Raw genomic sequence first — 21,797 nt, forward strand, 5'->3', positions numbered from 1 at the left:
GAAACCAGGAAAATGTTAGCTAGACGGGAAGTGCTGATAAGATATTCTTTAAGGTAACGATCCCAATATAGACGTTATAAAAACGATAAAGAGTCATAATACAAACATGGACTTCTTCACAATTTTATTACGCTCTTCTTCTTTTTTTTTGTACGTCAGAGTTTGTTATACTAGTGATTCAGAAGTACCAGGAAGGATCTAATAACGCTCTTTTTTTCCCCTGGTAAATGGATACCGTTTGTTTTGTTGTGATAACATAGCATTTTAGTGAAAATACTGTTAGCATCTGTCACGATAACAAAATCATTTTTACTTTGTGTGTCATATTGCGGTCCAGTAAATCCCATGCACAATGCAGCATGATGCATTCATTGTCTCTATCCATTCTCTCTATGGAGCGGAAAACAATCATTCCTATTGATTTAGTTTCCAGGCATCTTTTGCCAAGCATAGTGAATTTCATTTATAAATATTGATAATTCCTTGTTTAGTTACAGTGAATCATTGTTATCGTATTTAGAGAGAGGAAGCAGAATGAACGGTTATTCAAGGTCACAGGTGGATAGATAAATTTTCCCTTTTCATTTGCTTTCTCATAATCGAACTCTTTCATCTTTTTATTCACTTTATGGATGGTAGTCTATGCTGCCCCTCATTTGACCTTGGACCAAATGGAAGTGGATCCTCCAGTTTCCTGTAAATGCCTTTTAAAAAGTACATTATGTACATGTTTGCGCATTGCTTTGCAATATATGAGTGAAACAATCCTGTTTAACTTATACAGCATACAATCATCAGCTCTGCATGCACTATTGTTTTTTGCATAGAAGTTTTTTTTCAGTGACTTATTTGAACTGGTGTAATCATTAACTAACGAAGAAAGAAACATCTGGAACATTTCGCTCATTCTCTCTTGGGACCAGAAAAAAAGGTTATCAGAGCTCAGTGACAACAGTATTTAGTTTGCATGATCTGTCAAAGCAGAAACCAAAGCACATTTAATGACACACTGCCACCTACTGGTAAGATCACAATGTTTCATCCAATGAAAATCAGAGACTATTTTACACCCGGCGCATCGCTGTGCAAACCGACACGCAAGAGTCTTTGCTAGCTTCAGACCGACGTAGTTGTCATTTTCCCGTCCAGCGCCCACGTTGTTTAAATAGCAAATGAACTTGCGTCCATCTAGGCGGTTGGTCTTAAAATGAGGTGTGGTCAGGCGCATTGCTGGCTCGTTGCTATTTTGAATGCAACTGAAAGCCTCTGTGCTAAGACCAGCAAAAACCTGGTCTGACATCATGTCGCAGCTGTTTCATTGAAAAGTGGAGAACCTGATTGGACAGAGGATTGGGAGACGGCGGAGGCAGCGAATCGGCGCGTCACCCTTTTCGTCTAGGTGCTGAGTCCGCCGTTATAATTGCAATCCGCCAAGGTGCTGGCGCAGGTGGCTTTTAAAGGGAATGGGAGCTGAAACGCTGATTGGTTTATTGCACGTTACGCCCAAAACACACCTACGATTCATTAAGAGACCAAATCCATTTTGCGCTCAAATTATCCGTTGTTAAACTAGCAAAAGTGGATTTTGACACTCCCTAAATGCACTTACGCCGTGCGCTTTAGACCATGTTCTTAGATCATTAAAAAAGAGGCCCAATTGTGTCATTAGCATGCTATCAAACTTTCCATCGCATTTCATGTAATTTTATTCCGCTTTAGAAGCAATATAATGTTTGCACTACGTGAAGCTTGCTGTGAATAGTAAAAAGCCAAAAGACTGTTAGCAATAAATCTGATTTATACTTAAAAACATAGGTGTCCTATTTGTAATTTACTGAAGTTTGACTTTCATCTTAAGTTGCGAGTTTTGCTTGATCTTTTTGAAGACTTCATGTTCTGAAATATTCGGTTTTTCCTTAGAACGTGGCAACTCATCCTTAATCATAAAAACGTGTTTGGAAAAGCACTGCTTTTTACATTATTCTGAAATTGCGTCTTAAGTTCTAGAATTGCACTGAATGTAAAATAATTTATAAGTATTGTAATTAACAAATTATGAGGTAAAAAAAAATCAAGTTACTCAATAGTAATTAATATTGTGAGTCTTTATTTTACATGAAAAAAAGAGGAAAAAAAGACAAAAATGGCACTCAGCTAATGATACAATATTGCTACATAAACAACAAACTTTTACATTTATATAAAATGAAGACAGATATTCACTATACACTTAAGTATATACATCCTGGATAAATAAACAAATACTGTTTAGATCGACTATTTTGACACAACAACCAGTGCACTGAAATTAGCAAAAAGGAAACTTTCCTAGAAACCTGAAGAGCTAATAGGTGATGACAGTGTAAAATCTAAGGCAGGCACTGGTAAAGACAGAAAGATTGAGCTGTTTTACAGAAATCAAACTGCAGTTCAATGCAGTTATCATTGAAATATCACTTGATGTTCACAAAGTTTTGTGATTTAATTAATGACAAAGCTTCTCAGCTTTACTAAACAAGGCTAGCCCCACCGCAACTTCTGATATTAGGCACACAGAAACATTTTCTCCTGTTGAGCGGGGACATTTGATTACCCTGCCATTTTAACAGGGTGCTGTAAAAATTTAGTTAAACCCTGATGGGTCTTCCAATCATAAAATTCACTAAAACCATTCTCTGTCAACACACAAAAATGTGACTGCAGTGGTTAAGAATTACTAATATCTATTGCTGATTTTAACATTGTTTCCGCCTGCAAAAACCACTAATATGACCAATGAGTAGATCACTATAAATATCTTAACCATTCAGTAGCCATACTGGTTTTGGACAAACTAGAAATACTGCAAATGCTAAAGGCTTTGGTAAATGAGTGATTTGGACAGAACTGTGTTTTTAGGGTTCTTTCTGGCCCTTTCATCTCATTCTGGATTCAGCTCTACAGAGTTTCTCTCTGTAGAAACCGCGTCGTGAATCTGTATTCAAACCAGCACTGAGGACATGGTAGCATGGCTATGGACCATTACCTGACATTAAACCCAAACCAACCTAGCAATGTACTGCATTCCATCCTACAAAATCCCCCAAAAACTGTTGTATTGTCTTTTTTTTTTTTTTTAAAGATTCTTTTTCTATAAAATGCCCAAAGCTATGAACAATGTAATGTCATCAGTCACAATTCATTTTCAAACAGTTTTAAAGACTGAAACCAACAAAAGAGCAAGTCTAACAGAGTTTAAAGTAGCATATACAGTAAAAATGTAAAAATACACGCAGTGCCTACACATATCAAAGCTCTCCAGAGAAGGGATCTCTTTCCTTTTCAGAAGAGAATAAGAAAAGTTTGGTTGGGATTCCACATTCTGTCAGACCTGCTGATTAAAACATTGTATGTATGCATGTGAGAGAGAGAGAGAGAGAGAGAGCGGAGAGAGAGAGAGAGAGAGAATATTTTGGTTAAGCATGATGTAAAATGACCTCTTTGGGGGTTTCCAGAAGGGAACAGAGACGGACATTTCCCTGTGAATTTTGCCTCACAAGCGCATGCATACACACACGCACGCACTCACACATGCATACACACACGCACGCACTCACACATGCATACACACACGCACGCACTCACACACACACACACATGCGCGTGCGGATATAAATTTGAGTTAAGTGAGGGAGCATTCGCGCCACAGACGGGAGGCAAAGAGACGAGAGGAGGTTTGGCGTCTGGGGGAGAACTTTTCCAGCTAATTCCCCACATTTTCCCCTTACGACTTCCAAGTAGTCGAAAAGCTCTCCCAATCCCACAGAGACTGCTGAAGCTGGAAACTGTAGCCTCACACCCGTACCGCAAACCTCAGTCCTGTCCACAAGGGGGAGCAATTCCACATTGCCCTGAATCTCTCAAGTGCAACACGGGCTTCCTGAGCTGCTCTAATGCCTCTTCATTGACGAGACCTTCTTCTTCCTCGCTGCCAGCATTTCATAGAAAGGGTCCCTGCTAATAGCAGCTCTGTGGGCAGAAAGATATAAAAAAAAAAATCTTACTCTGTGCTCAAACTCACTTAAATAACTGAAAACCACTTAAATGAAGTCAGGTATGTAAACACCACAATTGTGAATATAATACAAACTCTTAATTTTATTGTGATTCTAAGCTAGGCACAAAGGACCTAAAGTACTAAAACACGCATTAATAAACTAGGAAAATACACCACTGGCATTGTTACTGACGGAGGCACTAGTCACAGACCAGTCATGGATGATGTCACCGAAATCATAGGATATACTGACTTGATACTGTTGATCCACTCATCCTTCTCTTCCGCAGTGGGGGCAGAGATACGGTAAAAGGTGTGGTTTCCTTCCACCACCCTCCCATCCGCCTCTGTCTTACAAGCCTTAATCACTTGATCCTTATTATCAGGAATGAAGAGCTCAAAGCAATTCTGAGAGACAGAGATAAAATATATATACATGACTGTCCAGCAGGGGGAGACAGAGCACCTTCCATTTATCAAAACCTGCCGATTCTACACAACGTGTAAATAATAGTAGATGGGCTAATACTGCTGACTGAAAGAGATGCTTTTCTAGAGGCAAGATGGTAATTATCTCTAGGGTCTATGTTATAGTTTAGGGGAGATAATCTACTGAAATCAGTGGGGTGTGGCTTACTGGCTTCTTGTCCTCGACTTCACGAATACTGAGGTTCTCCAAGGGGATGATCCCTCTGGGTTCTTTGTCCTGGGCAGAGATGAGAAACCTTTCAAAATCTGCTCTGCTTTGTATGAAAGCCAGGAGTAGTTCTTATAACAAATGTACACGTGTAAAAATGAAAGGTTTAGCAAGATATTTCGTTCTGTTAGAAAAGATGGTAGAACAAGCTACAATCAGAGCAAGAGGAAGAATCCCATGTCTTCAGTGAACAAACTGAAATTATATGGATTGTGGTTCTGGGAGAGTTTGAAACTTACAGTAGTGTACTCAAAGTAATAGAGGCAGTTGTCTGTAAGAATGAACCATCGCCGTTTCCAGGTTTTGACGCGTCCCCCTGAGGAACACAAAGAAAAGTGTGAGAGGGGGACAAAGGAGCAAGAGTTCTGGAAGGTTCTGAAGTTGAAGCAGTGGAAAGACAGAGTTGCAGACAAGCTAGACAGACAGATGAACGCACATGTAATGAGAGTTTTTCCCCCGCAATGACTCAAATTCCCATTTTCCAAAAAAAGCATAGCATTCCTTTTAAGCACCAAACCATGCTTTATGATGTCAGTCACATCCAGATATAGAATTTCTCAACAGCTTCACCCCCCTGAGAACATTCGCAAACTTGGAGCAAGAAATGGAGCATCTGATGTTGGGATAAACAGACATAACCTGGAATGCTTTGCTTACACCACAGGAATTTAAGACTCACACTCTTGAAAAACACCCGATATCAAAACATCGTAATTCCACTGAGTAAATCTGATTGATATTAACAAGAAAAACAATATTCTGCACTCAGTAGACCAGACTATAGCCGTCAACACTTAACTGGTGAACTCGGTGCCCTGTGTAATTAATTGACGATCTTCATGTTAAAAATAAGCTGTTTGTAGCCACCACTAATCACAGTTCTGGGAGAAGAGCTGGCTCAAATCCAACACAACCACTAAAAACAAGAGGCATTCTCCCCACTATGGCTGAAAGCATCTTCTCTGGCACATTCTACAGGTCTCTGGGCTTAACTCAGCACCCAATGATCTGTGTCTGAACCTTGACCCCATCACACCCCCATTTCCTCTGGAGGAAATCTGATCCCGGCAGCAGATGGTTTCTCCAACCGAGGGACTGGTGTGGTGAGAAACACCGTACTATAGTGGCTGCGCTTTTTTAGGCTGGGCTTAAACTATGGGCATCAAAGGGCGGATCATCTGACGGGACGCACATTATCAATGAAACACAGCTCTGAGCACTGAGACAACTACACGGCCGTAAGAGGCGCAGGGATTCCTAAAAACAAGAAATCAACCACAAAGATCTGAGAAAATTTTTTTTTTGGGGAGCTCCGAGTAATTCTATTCTGACATCATAACCATGGAGCTCCACCCGGAGACCAAACCCATATATAACTGCAGAGGTCACTGCTATTACAGACACTGTTTCATAAACCTATAGGAACGTGTGGTTTTTACGCTCTGCTGAATCTCGCTAGATATTCGTCTCAAAGGAACTGATGCAGATGTCAGAATGGGCTACAGCAGACATAACAAACAGACATCACGACATTATGGCAGATACACACATTCAGCAAATTGATTGGGTTGGTGGTTGAGTTTATAAATCACAGCTGTTGTCTTACAGCCAACCAGAAATGCCCCGTCAGAGCAGGAAAGACCCTGTACTCTGGGGAGATTCCTGGAGGGCTGGCTAAGGGTGCTGGGCTGTGGCAGAAGTGGACATACAGAGAAATGTCCAAATCGGAGGGTGACTGACACGTTGACAAGGAGAGGTGAACGGTGTTGAGTGGATCCGGGAAGGTAATGGCGAGTTATGTCCAGAAAATTCAAGCCTCTAGTCAATTTTTTGAACACCCTTATCCATTTAATCTAATCACCCACGGATGCGCTGTCTCTCCTGTCCCAGGTCTTACTTTAATGGTTTTGTACAACGAGTAGATGCTCAGGAAAGTAACTATGCTGATAATCATCAAAGAATCTGTCATTTCAACTCCAGACATGTCCAATCTTACCTAGTGCCTTTCAGCCACAGCCCACCATCTCTCACGCAAGTGCACGTAACCTTCCAACACGCACACGCACACGCACACACACACATATACGCTCTCATTCTCCTCACATGCTCTGAGCGAACTGCACTGCAGTGCAGCACCACAGCAGGCCAAGACACACATGGTCCTGTTGGCTTCCAGCATGAAGAAGGGCAGTAGGTGCGCACTCTGGTATAGGTGCAGTATTCCTACCCATTCCCAACAGAGCCACAACGTCAGACCAGACAGAGATGTAAACTAGGACCTAAGAATGCAAATGGAATCGTGTTCCACTATTCTCCATCTTATTTTAGTAATGCCACTTTTTTTCCCACTTAATTACATTTTATGTGTAAATCATTTTGGTTTTATATGTATTTTATGCTTTATTTATATTGTGTGTATATTTTGCACTTTTTTTTTTGGTTCAGGATGTAAATTACTGCTTGTGTTGTTGGGGCTCTGCACGGGAAAAGGGTTCAAATGAATACTGCAGCTGCCAAAATGGAAATCAAAAAGATTGAACACCACAGCAAACAGTGAGAAAAGGCACTCTTCACTACGGTAGTCATGAAAAAACCAAAACCCAAGCACCCGGCAACCGCCCGGCAACCACACAGAGAAAGAGAAGCACTTGGACAAACCACCAGCTTGATGAAGAAAAAAAAAAGAAAAGGACCAAACAAACAAACAAACAAACAAACAAACATAAAACTAGGTTAAACGAATGGAGGGCAGACCCTATGGAAAGGGGCCCATAAAACTAATGACATTAAAAACAAAAAAACAAAACAAAAAATGAAAGAAAGGAAAGAAGGAATGGCGGACCACCAAAAGCACCTGATAGCTGAAAGATGGACTAGTTTGGGAAGAGCAGGTGTACATACCTCCTGAGGAAAGACAACAGCCAAAATCATGGGAACAAACAAACAAACGAGGAAGAAAAGAAAAACAAAAAATCAAATTAAATGATAAGAAATCATATCACCGTATGCTGCTAGTCTGATCAAAGGAGGTGCTTGTGCACTGCTTTTCAAATACAAGCTCTCAAAAAAGAACATAAACAAGGGGGAAAGGAAGTTCAAATTAATGAGAGGGAAGGGGGAGGGGTCCGATAAAAATTGTACATCTGTACAGTTGTTCAATGTATTATTGTTTTCCACATCAGAAATAAAAATGGGAAAACATTTTATGGCAGGCAGTACACAATTTGGGCACCAGAACAAATGTATTCTGATGATTTCGTTACCCAGAATGCACTGTAACAGAGAGAGAGAGAGGTCACTGTACGACAGTACCTCCGCTACTGCACCTCACTCTTCATACCAGCTACGGTTTCACCATTATTAACAGTCCACCTGATTGAAGTGATCTGTCAGACTGGTTTGGAAATGGTCCTGGTACAAATGCATGCTGACGTGAAGTACAATTCATATAACATCATTCACAAAAGTTGATTTTGATCCCCATCTGATTTACTGATTAAGGGGAGAATCCATAACCAGTTCAGATCACTTTGAATCATTTCAAACTCGCACAGAGAGGGAGGTTGAAGTGGAAAACCGAGGAATGGGTTGCAGTGTTCTGTATTGCTGTTCCCAGAGGTTCACTTTACAGCAACACGGAGCACTGCAATCAAAACAGATTCACCTGAGAGATTAAAGAGGAACCGCGTGTACATTTGAACGTGTCTGTACGTGTCGGTGTGAAGGAATGTATGAGAGTGAATAATGTGAGTTGGTGTGTGTGTGTGTGTGTGCATATTCAAGTTATTTATTATTGATATTCATCCACTGGTAGCCATCTCACCACAAAAGCACATCCATAATGCATCGAAGTGAGCAGCCGTCTTCTCAGACACCTGCTCCTAACTTTCAGACTAATAAATGGAGGAGGAGGAGGAGGAGGAGGAGGAGGAAGGGGGTGGGGGGGGGGGGTTGTAGGGTAAGAGTCATTGGTCAGCAGCATTTGTTTGGCAAATCTGCTCACATTCCTTTTAAAACAGACATTGGGTAATAAGAGAAGTGGTTTTAAAAGCATTCATTCTGATTCCTTATTGCTGTGGAGTTACTTGCTGCGCTTCTACACTCACCTAATTTGAGCAGCCAGCCTTCTCTGTCTGGGTTGAAGAAAGTATGAGTGAGGTCATTCCCGTCGTCCTCTGGGATTTTAAAGGGTTCGTTCTTAATGCTTTCATACAGATTCTGTGGGGACAAAGAGAAAAAAAAAGGTTGATATGGACAGTTTTAAAAGGTGTATAGATGGAGAGAATAGACAGAGAGGAGAAAGAGACGGACTCTGAGAAGTTCTTCGGGCAGGTCTCCTCCATCGTTTATTCCTCTGTTCATGGAGATGAAGCGCTCCACGGTGGGTTTGTCCTTCACGTTGGGATTGTGCAAGCTGGTGTTCAGCATGATTATGGCAAAAGACAGGATATAGCACGTGTCTGCACAAACAAACAAACAAACAAAACACAAATTTTTTTCCTCGGACCAAAGCAAACACACACACACACACACACACACAAAGAAAGTATTTCCCTCCACTGTCACTCACCACTGATCAGCTTTGATATATAATTCAAACAAACCACTTATTTTTGTTTGTCACTTGGTGTTTTTTATGTCTATGCACCAAGAAAGGCAAGCTTACAGCCTGGTGGTTTGAGGCCTCAACACACAACAAAAAAGCGAGACTGAAGAAAGGGAGAGTGAGAGAATCTGTGGATAAGTGTGTGTGTGTGTGGGTGTGCCTGTGTGTGTGTGTGTGTGTATCTGTCTGTGTGGATGTGCATGTGTGTGCGTGTGCGAGTGTGTGTGTGCGCATGTGTGTGCGTGTGTGTGTGGTGACAGAGTGGTCAGGACATAGCTGACACAGCAGCACTCTTTCTGGCCTGTGTGGATCAGCACAAAGCACATGAATTATTCAGCTCAATCTGTAGTCACAGAAGAAGCTTCTGCCACGAACACACTGTACCAGACACGCCACCCGAGCATGAAACGCCTCTGCCGATGCCGCGCACACAGATTCCAGAAAGTATTTGCATCTCTCAAGAATTGCCACCTTCACCACATTTGATTTTTGGGCCATAAAGTTAAAAAACCAACCAAACAAACAGAAAAAACAATACTATTGTTCTGACTTAATTTGGAATTTCCAATTCCCTGTGCTATCACGAGTCCTTGTCATAGCATGACTACTTCTATTCACCTGCACAGTTTACAAGCGTTTCCATGGTAACGGCAACAGTCACTGCCCGTTGGTGGGGAGGGTGGCCCTTTGAATTCTCTTAAGGGTGTTTTATGTAGTGTGGACAGATTTGTTTGATGGTTTTTACGTCATGTGTAAAACCCACCTGTGGATTGGAAGACGCCTGGATTGCACTGGCAATAACGCTGGGCGAAAGCCTCCATCATGCGGTCGATTTTCTGGGCCTCACCTGGCAGCCGAAAACTCCACAGGAACTGCCTGCACGTGGGCACACAATAATCACTCTGAGTGGTACCAGCCACAGGATGGTAACTTAATCCCCTGAGAACAGCGGCTGGCAGGCTGGTTTGTGCGTGTGTGTGTGTGCGTGTGTGTGTGTGTGTGTGTGTGTACCAGCTGCCATAATGTACTGGCTAATGACAGATCCCCCTGAGTGACCATTACACTCATTGGTGGATTAGTCCCTAGATAAGAGGTTTGATCTCTTGGGAGTACTGGGAAAACTTTGTAGATTTTCTCTCTGTGGTACAACTGTAAGGAGCAGTGCCAAACGTAGCACTAAAGAGGTGTATGTCAGTGAGGTTTGATCTCTTTTTTTTACCTGAGGGCCTGGACTAGGTTCAGATCTGTGAACTCGTGTAGCTCCACAAAAGCGTGAAGGACTTGGATGTTGAAATCATCTCTGTGACAAAGGCAAAAACATCGGGTGAGCTGACGGAATGCCACACGAAAGAAAAGGTCAGTTTATCATTCAGACATTGAAAGGACGGGGGAAGAAAAAAAAACAAAAAACGGTTAGCCTAAGATGCGAGAAATAAGAGAACGTGCTTATTCCGCTACTGTCAAATTCTTTTATGAAAACCATTACCTCACTCCCAACCTCTGCGCTGAGCTAAGAATGTGATATCCCCTCATGGGATTGTGGGATACCTCTTTAGAGGTCTCCTTCATAGGGTCAGATCATGTCCTGCCTCCACCCACTCAACTCCTCTGGTGGGCTTACGACCAATCCACTCACAGGGAAAGCCCTAGAGACCACCCCCGTTCCAACGGACCAGACGGGGGTCAAACTACTGATACTGATCTGCTTTCCTCTGAATGGCCTAAACTTCATTTCCTCATCTTGTCTGCCCCAGTCGGCCCCACCCTCGCTCCACTGGTCACACTCAGAGATTAAGAAACAGCATAAGAGATTAGAGTGTGATAAAGAAAGCACAAGTGGCCCTGGGTTTTTGAGAAAGAATAAGCGGGCATTTTGGGAGGTTCTTGACTAATTTCACCTCCCCTGATATAAAACTCACAACCTTCTTACACTGTTTTGGTGAACATTCCTGAAATATTTCGCATTTAATACAGTTACAGAGGGATTCAAAAGAAATAGAAGACAGATGGAGCACAAGTGTGTAGAGCAGTACATACCAGTAAGTTATGCTCAACTATTAAAAAGCTCATGAGAGCTGGAGCACTGAATATGTATTTGACTGGGTTAAGAAAACAAACAAAAAAACAAAACAATAAAATGTTGACAAAAATGACACTTTGTGGTCGTGTTTCCACTGGCAGTTGGCCACGTTATATCCCAGATGGCATGTGATCAAAATAGCAGAATTCTTATCCAGTCTGTTACCGAGAGACCAACCCCGAAAAAAAAAAAAAAAAAAAAAAAACCTGTTGAAACGTCGTTCAGCTCACCTCTCTCCTAAGTAGTCGCCTATGGCTGTCTTATTAAGGCCCTCCCCTTTATAGAGGAACTGAGCAATGTCATCGCTAGTGTTCTTGAGAAGGTCGTTCTCAATGAGGAACTGGATCCCCTGGGAAAGGAAAACAAACCATTTTTTTTTTCGTACAAAAACTAATTTACTGCCACCGGAGATGTCATTCCGGGCCAGGGCACTGAATGCAGTACTGTATACCTTTTTGGGGTCCATGTTGAATTTCTTACGCCCCATGGCCACTTGTTTATTCCTCTGCATGTTTTTCCTATGAGATGGAAAATAAGTAAGAACTCCACGTTACTCAATGCTGTTTGACAGTTAGTACATAAAGAAAATGAAAAGGGTTTGATGAAGTTTTGTTTGTGATTCTTTAGTTGTCCTTTGTTTCAGCACAGAGGCGCGGGAACACAAGCCTCTTTCAGTTGTCTGATAACACACACCATGTGGATGCCGACACTGAAGTTAGCGACTAATGACAGATCACCAGAAAAACAGCTGTATATAATCCTTATCTTTTTGCAGAGACAAAAACACTTGTCAAAGATCGGTGGAGCCTACGGCACTGAAGCTTACAGGGACAAATTCACGTCCAAGACAAAGAACGCATCTAACTAATGCACTCGTCTAATGGATGGAAAAGTGCTCTCGTAATCAGAATGGAATATGTGTTAAGAAGCCTAAAAAACCTTGAGAGGTTTTAAAGCACCCTGGCCTTGAGCAGGTGAAATCCCTCCTCTACTCCGAACACTCCTGGATCATCTCTCATGAGACATGCTATTGTCAACATCACCAAACAAACAGCCCTGAATAATTCAACGCATTCCCATCAAAATGGGAGTGGCTGCTGAAACATTTAAGCTACTCTAGATTTACCGGGTAGTCAGACTGTACACCCAGTTTGGACTGGGCTGGCACCCAGCAAGCATCACATACAAATATATGTGTGTGTGTATATATACATATATACATACATATATATACACACACACATATCTATATCTATATCTATATATGTTGTTATGTGATGCTTGCTATATACATATATATACATATCCTGTAAACTGACATGCATAAGCAAGGACTGCTTTAGGTTTGGTCTCACCTCTCCTCAGTGGAGCCAAGGTTTTCAATCTCATTTGTAACTTCTGCTATCTCATCCTTCAAACGCTGTGGAAAGACCAGAGAGGATGGAGATGTAAGGATACAAGACTCAAAAAAAGAGAATGTTTTACATCACATATCATTCAATAAAAGAGCGGTCTGAAAGGAAGAATATAGCTGACTTCAGGACGTATAAATGTATAGTAGAAAAATACTCAAATGACTGAGTGACACACATATACACACACACACACACACACACACACACACATAAACATGCACGTACACAGACACACACTTTTACACTTTCATCTTCAGTCAGTTTTCCAAAGAAGGATATGATAGGAGGGAAGAACTGGCAAATTTCTTTCATCTGAGCACATCAGCTTAAGGCCTGACATTCTAATAAATATCTAACCATAACCCTTGAACTGAAAGAACCTGGAGATGGAAAGACAGAAAGAAAGAAAGAAAGAAAGAAAGAAAGAAAGAAAGAAAGAAAGAAAGAAAGAAAACATCTGAAGACATCTAAACCTTTTTCAATATTCCTTGCTCAACTGACTGGGATTGTATGCTACATCCTAAAATCTCTCTTTTTCACTCAACCCATCCAAAACAGGCCTGACATTGGCCACTCAAATCTAATATCTGAAGATGGAGCTCTCTTTTCCAAAGAAAGTTCTTTTTTATAGAAATCACATTACAGGAGGAGAATTGGCGAATGACCTCAGATTAAAGACTACAGACAGTGAAATTGGATTATTTTTTGTCTTTTTGGAGATTAATGGAATTAGGGGCAAAAAAAAAGAGGCCGAACTTTCTGTCAGAGATCTGAAGAAAGGCTGGAGCCAGACTGGCGGTAAACTCACCAAATAAAACAAGGTTGTCCTTCTCTGGAGTCAAGTATAATGAGCCTTCTCTAATTACTTCATTTTAAGGTTAAGGAATCTTGCACTGTAATGTTTTTTTTTTCATGTTTTCTCATCTTTAACCACACAACTGGAGAGAAAAAAACATCTGTTTTTCCACTAGGCCTGCGTTAAATAAAGACAAATTCCAAAGATGTTTGTCTTCACAAACAAAAGAATGGTTTGTGGCGGAAGACCTTGACACACAGAGTTGTGCGGGTGAGTTTGGTCGGGGGTGGAGTGTATCTGAAAGAGGCTTCGGTGCAAGAGGAAATGCGACAGTTGGACAGAGCGAGGTGGTTTACAGAAAGTCAAGTCACCTCATCTGTGTTTGCTCATCAGTACATTTCAACAGCTGGTGGTTAAACTTAACTTTGAAATATGTATTACACCACCAAGTCTACACGTCTTAGTGCATAACTCTGAACAGAATCAATTCTCTTTATTTTAGTTTCCTAACGTGATCTAGTCGACTCCACAGAAAATGATGCTGGTGCGTTCTTTAAAAGATTCCACCCTGTTCCTGTTAACCTTCCTGTTGTGTAATGTCCTACGCATTTTAAATTCACACCCCAAACCACGTCCTTACTTCTCTCAATGCTGTCATGAAAAGTCAAACCACAAGAGTGTTTGCCACTAACTGCTATGCTAGCAGCACCTTAGTCCTCACAAAAACATACCAACTACAGTAAAGGAGTACACCTCGGACAGTTCTTAGGTTCCAGTTGTTGGTTTTCAGTCCAAAATATTCCAAGTATCTCTCTCTGTTGAGTACTCAAGAAGTAAATATTTAATTTAGAAAAAAAAAAAACAACAGACATGTAGACAAAGTCTGCAGAGGTCAGCCAAACATCTGAACAGAGCCTGGGAGGAGAGACCCCCCCCCCTCCACCCTCAGCAGAGCACAGACAGTTTCACTTGGAGAAAACATTTGAGTTTTCAAACCTGAACCTGGCAAACAAATACCAGATTTTCAGACTCAAACTGAAAAGTACAGGGTAGCTATCTGTGCGGCTGTTTAGCAAACAGGTGAACTTAGGCAAAAACTGCTGATAAACGCTGATACGTTGTAGACAATAAGATAACGGGCTTTTGTAATACATGAATTCAAATGAGCATGTCAGAGGGAAACATGAGTCAGACAAACTAGGTGCGCTGGTTGTGAGATTGCTAAAGAAAAATCTAGTACCTGAATGTCCTCCAGCAGCTCCTGTTTGCGACGACGGATATTCTCCAGCTCCTGCTGCTCCTCCGGAGTCAGGTCATCTGGCACTGAAATTGAAAATAAGACAAATGACGTGAGACATGGTAACCAAAACACACACACACACACACACACACACACAAACACACATTCAATCGTCATCAGAAAAGCATGTGTGTTTTTATCATGTTGAGACATATAGTCATAGAGGGCTATTCTTTTCTCTGGACACACATATGCTTTGATGACTGTAATGGTTATATGTATTCTGATTTTATCTCTTGCTCCAGCCCTGCTCTTGCAGAGATCAATAAACAACCCAGGAAGGCCAGGCATAAGAAAACCAGGTTGCTCCCAAACCCACATCATCACTCTTGTTCACATTAGAGTGAAAACAGAATTACAGCGGAGGTCCCTGAGGACTCAACTAAGACAAATCTTGCTTTATTTTATTTACCACTGCATGTTAAAAAATGTATATGCCAATATCGCTAGCTGTGTCAATGCCCTGGATTCACCCTTTCTGTTTGAGATGATGAACAGGTCAAGCTAAAACCAATTTAATCATTCAGTTTGACTTGCTAGTTTGTCAACTGGCCTTGATGCAGAGAGGTCTTTCTGGAATCTTCTATTCACTTAAAAACTGAAGCAGCGAACACTAAAGCCAGTAGAAGTTCTTGACAAACAAGAGTTCAACATCATTTTAATTCTTCATCTGACCATTCTGCCTCATGATAAATGTGAAATTTTTCTTTTTCTGCATCAGGAACATTCTTATAACCGTCTGTTTTTCTTTCCGCTTCATGACTGTTTGAGTGAAACAGGCTTACTCTTCTTAAAATTGAGAAATAAAACACCTTTCCAACATAACAGTAAAAATGCTCCAACAGTAACAGCATGTGTCAAACTACATTTGGAAGAGATATTATTAGTCTGCCCGAGCCGGGGGGGTGGGGGTGGAAGCAGGAGCCGTGAGGCGGAGAAGGTCCTGCTTTAGACAGGATGAGGCAACTCTCTGGAGTGTAGTGCAATCTCAAAGCCAGTCAATCCTCCCATCAGAAGGTCCAAAACTGGTACCATTAAGTTATGATGCTAATCATCAAGACACTAACCTAGTCTTTCATGAGTCCCAAAATAGAGACTTCTTTTTTGATGGGAGTTTGGCTTGGGTTGAAGATTTTTCTTGGTTCAGTAATAGAATATTTTACAAGCGTGCCCTTCTACTTGCCCTTTCCTGCTTAGCATCCACTATGACCTTACTGCAACCTCCCGCCACGACCAAAGGCCATCTCATAGGTCAAAGACCAGAGGCTGTCATATGCTACTTACCTAACTGGACAACACAGAAGTGAAGAAATGCTGAGTGGTGGGGGTGGGGGGATGAGGAACTGGGGCGGGGGGGTCAGTTGTTGATTCGGTGAATCTGATCCCACAGGCTGCTATTTACTGTTCCTCTGACAGCCTGGACAAACCCCTTCAACGCTCGTCTTCACTCCCATCCCCCTATTGTAGCGCTTCATTCTCTAACGTTCTCACTAAGTCCAATCCACACACCCACACACTGAATAGAAAATTAGCTTCATGTATAATTCCCTTGCAAATGTGTGGCCACACTCCCACACTGAGACATGGGAAATCTGTTGAGTGGACACTCTCTTTTCCTGTAATGGACGGCATGGGGAACTCACATTTCATGTGATCTAAAATCAGCTGATTTTCAGTGGTCATACAAGTTGCAAGCATAGATAAACTATAGTACTGAACTGCAATCGACTGACTTTTTCCTGGAAAACCAAAACAAACATATTCAGGAACCTATTTTTTCCCCCAAATGTGCTCCTCGATACTTAGTTGAAATTCAAATGGCACAGAGCGCTTAAAAACATATGAAAAACGTTAAAAAAAATCTGTAACCTCATTGTTTGCTTATTCAAAAACAAAGAACGAGACAACAATACTATGTCTCAATGCCCCAAAGCCACGCAACAGGAGAGACCAGCGACCCAAAACAATAGAGCAATGTTCTGTCTCTCATTATACAGCTGGGCTGGTGGAACATTCCAGCCAGGTCCCCCTGACCTCTCCTGAGGATCATCCCCCGAAAACTCATTCAGCATGCGGTTCTACCGCCAGCTCTCTGGCTGTAGCCTCTCTACTGCCCATTATCACCATGGCAACCCACCACTCACCCTACCCCTCACATCCTGTAGGGATGCTGAGAGTCAAACAAATGGTGAGGGTACAAATCGTGTACACTCAGAATTTTACACGGCTCATTGCTTAAAGCTGTTTGCTCCCTTAAGTAATAAGACCAGTGACACAGACAGTAGATTTCAAGCACCTGGGAAGCAGGCTTACATTTGAGAAGAATTGATTAGAGCCTGTAAAGTCAATAATACTTTGATAATACTCAACTATAAAGGTTTTCAAAGATGAGAAATCATTCTGTGTGGACTTCCTCTCAAGTATTTCCTTTCATTTTTTTTTTAACTCTGGTGACACTGATGATCACTGGCATCTACTTCAGCTCTCCAGAGAAGAATTTGGCATGACTGCCTTTTACTATTCATGAACCACTCAGAATAAACTGATTTTGGGTCAGGTTCTATAGTTCAAATAACATAGACCAATGCTTCAAGTAGGCCACTCATGGAAAGTTAGGTGTAGAGATCACAGTTTGAATTTAGATGTAAACAAGTTTGCATGTCTCTTAAATAACAAACAAAAGAGGAGTGTGTATTATGGTTACAGTATACTCCTGGAGGAAACTCAAATATTAATTCAAACCATTACCCTAAAGATCTTAAACTTCTTACAGCAAACTAAGTTTTTTTTTTCATAAATTCAGTTTGGAAGGAAGTTTCTCTGAAAAGCAACCCCACACTGAGTGCTGTCCTTTTGTCCATATTGTTACAATTCTATGAAAGAAGGTACTAAAAAGACCATGAAAACAGTATCTTTTTCGCTCCCCCTCTTTCCAGAGGGCAATACAGTGACAAGTGTTCAAAAAGATCAACCTATCCACCGTCTTCTGTCAAAATTAACAAAGGGCACAACAAGTTTTTATACGTTTTTTTGTCTCCCAAAGACCAAAAAACCCCAGAAAAGTCTCCATGTTGTCGTGGCGGAAGACTACAAGAGACCAAAAGATGTAAAGAGACAGAAAACACTGCGATATTCCTGCTTCCAAAGGCATAAGGAATTTGGAGCAGATCCATCTCATTACTTCAGCATCTCTTCTTTAGTGGAAGTCAATATTCATCATCTAACCTCGGCTTTTAAGACTGAAAAAGAGCCAAGCCCAACATTTCGCAAGCCGTAGCTCACAGTAAAGTCTGAAACCCATCTAATGCTCATTTCAAAGCTGAAGAGAATTCGTGGGTGGGGATGGAGAACAAGAAAATGGGGCCACCCACATCCTTCTATCAAAAACATCTCACTGCCCAGAAACAGGTCGACCTGAGAAACTACACACATTCTGTCAAAAGTCTCACAGTCTCACTGAAAGTAAATGTTTCTACCCTACGGTGTTAGCTGTTGTGTCAATACTGCACTAAGTGTTCCATTTCAACAATAAATCACCATACAATCTACTTGACTGTATTGACTATGCTGCCGCATGTCTGTGGAACTCTATTCAGTCAAAATATAACCATATAAGTGCCACTGTATTCCTAATACAGACATTAAAAGGACACTCACAGGAATCAGTTATGAAAGTGCTATACGATTACCAAGAGCATAATGTAAACATAAGATAAAGTGAACATCTCTGTAATCCATTAACTTGTCTGACATTAACTGCGATTTCTGCAATATCAGACGATTGCTATTCGGGGGGGTGTTCTCCGAAACACTACAACCTGATTGTTCACTGACCTGATTTGGACCTGGACTTTTTTTTTTTCTCTTTTAGCTGAAATAATTTTTAAGACATTCCTACACACTCTTGATATTACTCATTTACATAAAGCATCTCTTCAGAGACAATTCTAGGTGTTTGTCATCTTGAGAATTTTTTTTTATCTGATTTGCACTTTGATTTCCTGTTTATTCTTACAGAGGAAACTGGGGACTTTTCATTTATCTTTTCTTTTTGCATTAGAAACTCACACACAACTTCTCTCAAAAACTAACCTGTAGAGGATAAAAGTCCACTCTCCCTACCGCTGTTGCCATGGAAATACCCTGCTTTGCCAGTTAGTCGCCATTTGCGTTCCCGTAAAGGTACACAGCACTTGAGCACACATGGAGTGCCACTCAGGACTCATTCATCTGGGATGGGTGGCACCCCTCTCAGAGGACTGAGTTTCCATAGCACTACAGGAGAAGTCACAGTTATAGAAAAGCCTAAGTCCCTTTAAGATCCGAGCTGATTCCAATGTTGGCAAAAGCACCGGACAACTTATTTCCATGCAGATCGCTGGAGAAATCTCTTCTTAAAAATCAGGAAATTAAAAGTTCCAGTCGCTCTGATCTCCTCAGGACCCCCCCTCCTGATCTGACCCAATTCAAAAGATACAACCTAAGAGACAAACCTAAAAATGTACCCACTAAGACAAGCTTCCAAGTGCATGATCAACCTCCTCAGCCCGCTTTTCAGTGCTGCCTCACCTACAGACAGTCATTTCATAGCCGTACCACTCATTAACGACATCAACATGGGGTTGTTGGAGAGACAAATATAATCTATTAAAAAGAAATTCCTTTGGGGTTTTCTGTGTTCTCCTGACTTATGTCAATGTCTCTGGGGACCCTACCACTTCTGGGAGGTCTCCAAGTCCTGAAAACATGAACTGGTTTACCATCTTCACAGCACGCACCGGCCATTCCAATTCTCATAGTCTCACAGACGCTAACAGAACAAAAATGTAAAACAAATTGTATCTGCCAGGTAATTTACATACGCAACAAGATGATGTATGTACAGGCTGCTCCTATCCTTGTTATAATGCAGTGCACTGACAGCAAAATTCAGCCCAAGGATTCTTGTCCTTCCCTTATCTTTGCTGTCAAACAAGCACCCATCTGGTCCTTTGAGGATTTTCATTAGACTTGATTAACCTCCTCTCTAGCCTTCTCCATTATTCTCTTGCTCTTCTTACTGCCTGTTTTTTCTCTGCTTCCTCCTAATGTTGTGCAATCTTATCTCCCAAACGCAGCCAACCCCCATCTCTCCATCTTCTCCCTGACCAAAGATGCTATCCTTGTCCCCCTTCCCCCACCCACCTTACTCAAGGCCTCCTCTGAAATGGGGAGCATGCAGCCTTGCTACAAGCACATCTGTCCTGCCAAACAAATGTTTACTTATTTTAAAACCACCTGCTATAGTCCACCTGACCATCACATGAACTCAAACCTCAGGTCCAGAGTGCTGCACAAACACGAAACTCTACATAAACAGTCCGACGTGTCATTGCCACCAAAAACTTCTTTTTCAGTGAAAACAGGTTGCCGTGCCCTTAGCCTCAATTTTCGTCGAGCGTTGGCGCCAGGGCTCCCACTCAGTGGTACCGTGCCCCTATGCGTTTTAGTCCCCATTGGTGATGAACAGCTTTAGTGAATCCCATGCAGTAATAAGGACTCCAGTTATACTTCACCCTTGCTCCAATGACCTCACACCATCATAGCCTGTCAAGGCAACGCCACACACATTCCCTCATACATACCATGTCAAAGTACAGGACATGAAAGAGGACAAAATGGAACAGGGCTTTGTCTAATGGACTCCAGGTCACAGGGGACTCAACCTGAACTGGCCAAGGGGGAGAGAGAGAGAGAGAGAGAGAGAGAAAGAGAAAGCTCTGTGTTTCACAGAACAAGAGTGGGACAAACTGGCAGAGAAACACATAGACAGTGGGAAGATCACAGGTCTGAACATTCACTGGCCCCGTACAACAAGCCACATAGGGAAAATTTGGTTTTATGTTTGAGGAGTTCTGGGTGTTTCACCTTTACTACCCTTGCATGGAAAAACCCCAAACTGTAATGTAAAAAAAAAAAAAAAAAAAGGAAAAAAAAAAAAAAAAAAAAAGATCCAATAAGTGCACTGGCGCATGTAATCTTCTATGTCAATAACCAGCAGGCAACAAATAAGCACATCCCTTAACTCTCATGAAACCACAGAGTCATAAACCTGGTCAGACCAACCTCAGCACTTCTCACTTTATCACCAGGAGACGGCCCAGTCCAACCAAATGAGCAGCATGCCTGTGGCTGACACATGCGACGCTCTGTATACACACTGATTTAATCTCATTCATGTGTCAGGGCTGCAAAGCTCAACTTTAAACACTCCAAACTAACTAATTCACCACCGAAAAGCACTTAGTATAAAACAAATACACCCATTGTCGTATTTACAAGCTCTCACATTAAATTTCATGACATCAATTTAAGGGTAATTACTAAAGCAAGAGACGTAATATGCGACTAATTCAAAATGAGAGACTGAGATGTTTTCTCAGATTTGCGTAATTTAATGGGAATTTACTTTTACTGACACAAAATAAATAAAGAGAGAGAAAAAAAAAACACATAACAACTCGGTGTTTGTCCAACACCAGACTGTCTGGCCAAAACGGAACAAATGCTGGGAGAAAATCTCTTAAATCACACTGACCTGAGAGCGTAATCCTGTAAAGTCTTTGTCTCGTCCTCCAGCACTGGACCCCACTACTTTCTCTTTCCCTATCCCTCTCTTCTCTCAATGATACATGCACAGTGCCTAACGTGACTCAGACAGTCAGCTAGCCCCAGAACACTGCTGATTTGAAGGCCGGTATGGACACAGAAAGAAGGAGGGAGGAAGGGAGAGAGAGAGAGAGAGAGAGAGAGAGAGAGAGAGATGGGGGGAGCGACAGGCCGAACAGGACCCTGGTAACAGATACATACACACGTTGCTAGACTCCT

At 41.7% G+C, this 21,797-nt stretch overlaps 1 protein-coding gene across 4 annotated transcripts in view; it reads right to left on the reverse strand.

Moving 5' to 3' along the window:
* Positions 1-2,086: 2,086 nt before the first annotated feature.
* The window catches only part of cyth1a (cytohesin 1a), a 34,633-nt gene continuing 14,922 nt past the window's right edge, over positions 2,087-21,797 (reverse strand). The window contains exons 2-14 of one of the 4 annotated variants that reach the window (XM_030790254.1): positions 14,871-14,953; positions 12,775-12,839; positions 11,871-11,937; positions 11,650-11,768; positions 10,559-10,639; positions 10,103-10,215; positions 9,045-9,193; positions 8,840-8,951; positions 7,635-7,637; positions 4,973-5,049; positions 4,674-4,742; positions 4,290-4,444; positions 2,087-4,008 (exon numbers count right to left, since the gene is read on the reverse strand). In XM_030790254.1, coding sequence (XP_030646114.1) covers positions 3,930-4,008; positions 4,290-4,444; positions 4,674-4,742; positions 4,973-5,049; positions 7,635-7,637; positions 8,840-8,951; positions 9,045-9,193; positions 10,103-10,215; positions 10,559-10,639; positions 11,650-11,768; positions 11,871-11,937; positions 12,775-12,839; positions 14,871-14,953 — 1,172 coding nt within the window. In that variant the 3' untranslated portion in view covers positions 2,087-3,929. Of the gene's footprint in view, positions 4,009-4,289; positions 4,445-4,673; positions 4,743-4,972; positions 5,052-7,634; positions 7,638-8,838; positions 8,952-9,044; positions 9,194-10,102; positions 10,216-10,558; positions 10,640-11,649; positions 11,769-11,870; positions 11,938-12,774; positions 12,840-14,870; positions 14,954-16,190; positions 16,197-21,797 lie in introns of all 4 variants that reach the window. The other 3 variants (XM_030790253.1, XM_030790252.1, XM_030790255.1) reach the window with 3 other exon arrangements.

Source organism: Chanos chanos, chromosome 13 (genome assembly GCF_902362185.1).
Source record: "Chanos chanos chromosome 13, fChaCha1.1, whole genome shotgun sequence".
Lineage (NCBI taxonomy): Eukaryota > Metazoa > Chordata > Actinopteri > Gonorynchiformes > Chanidae > Chanos > Chanos chanos.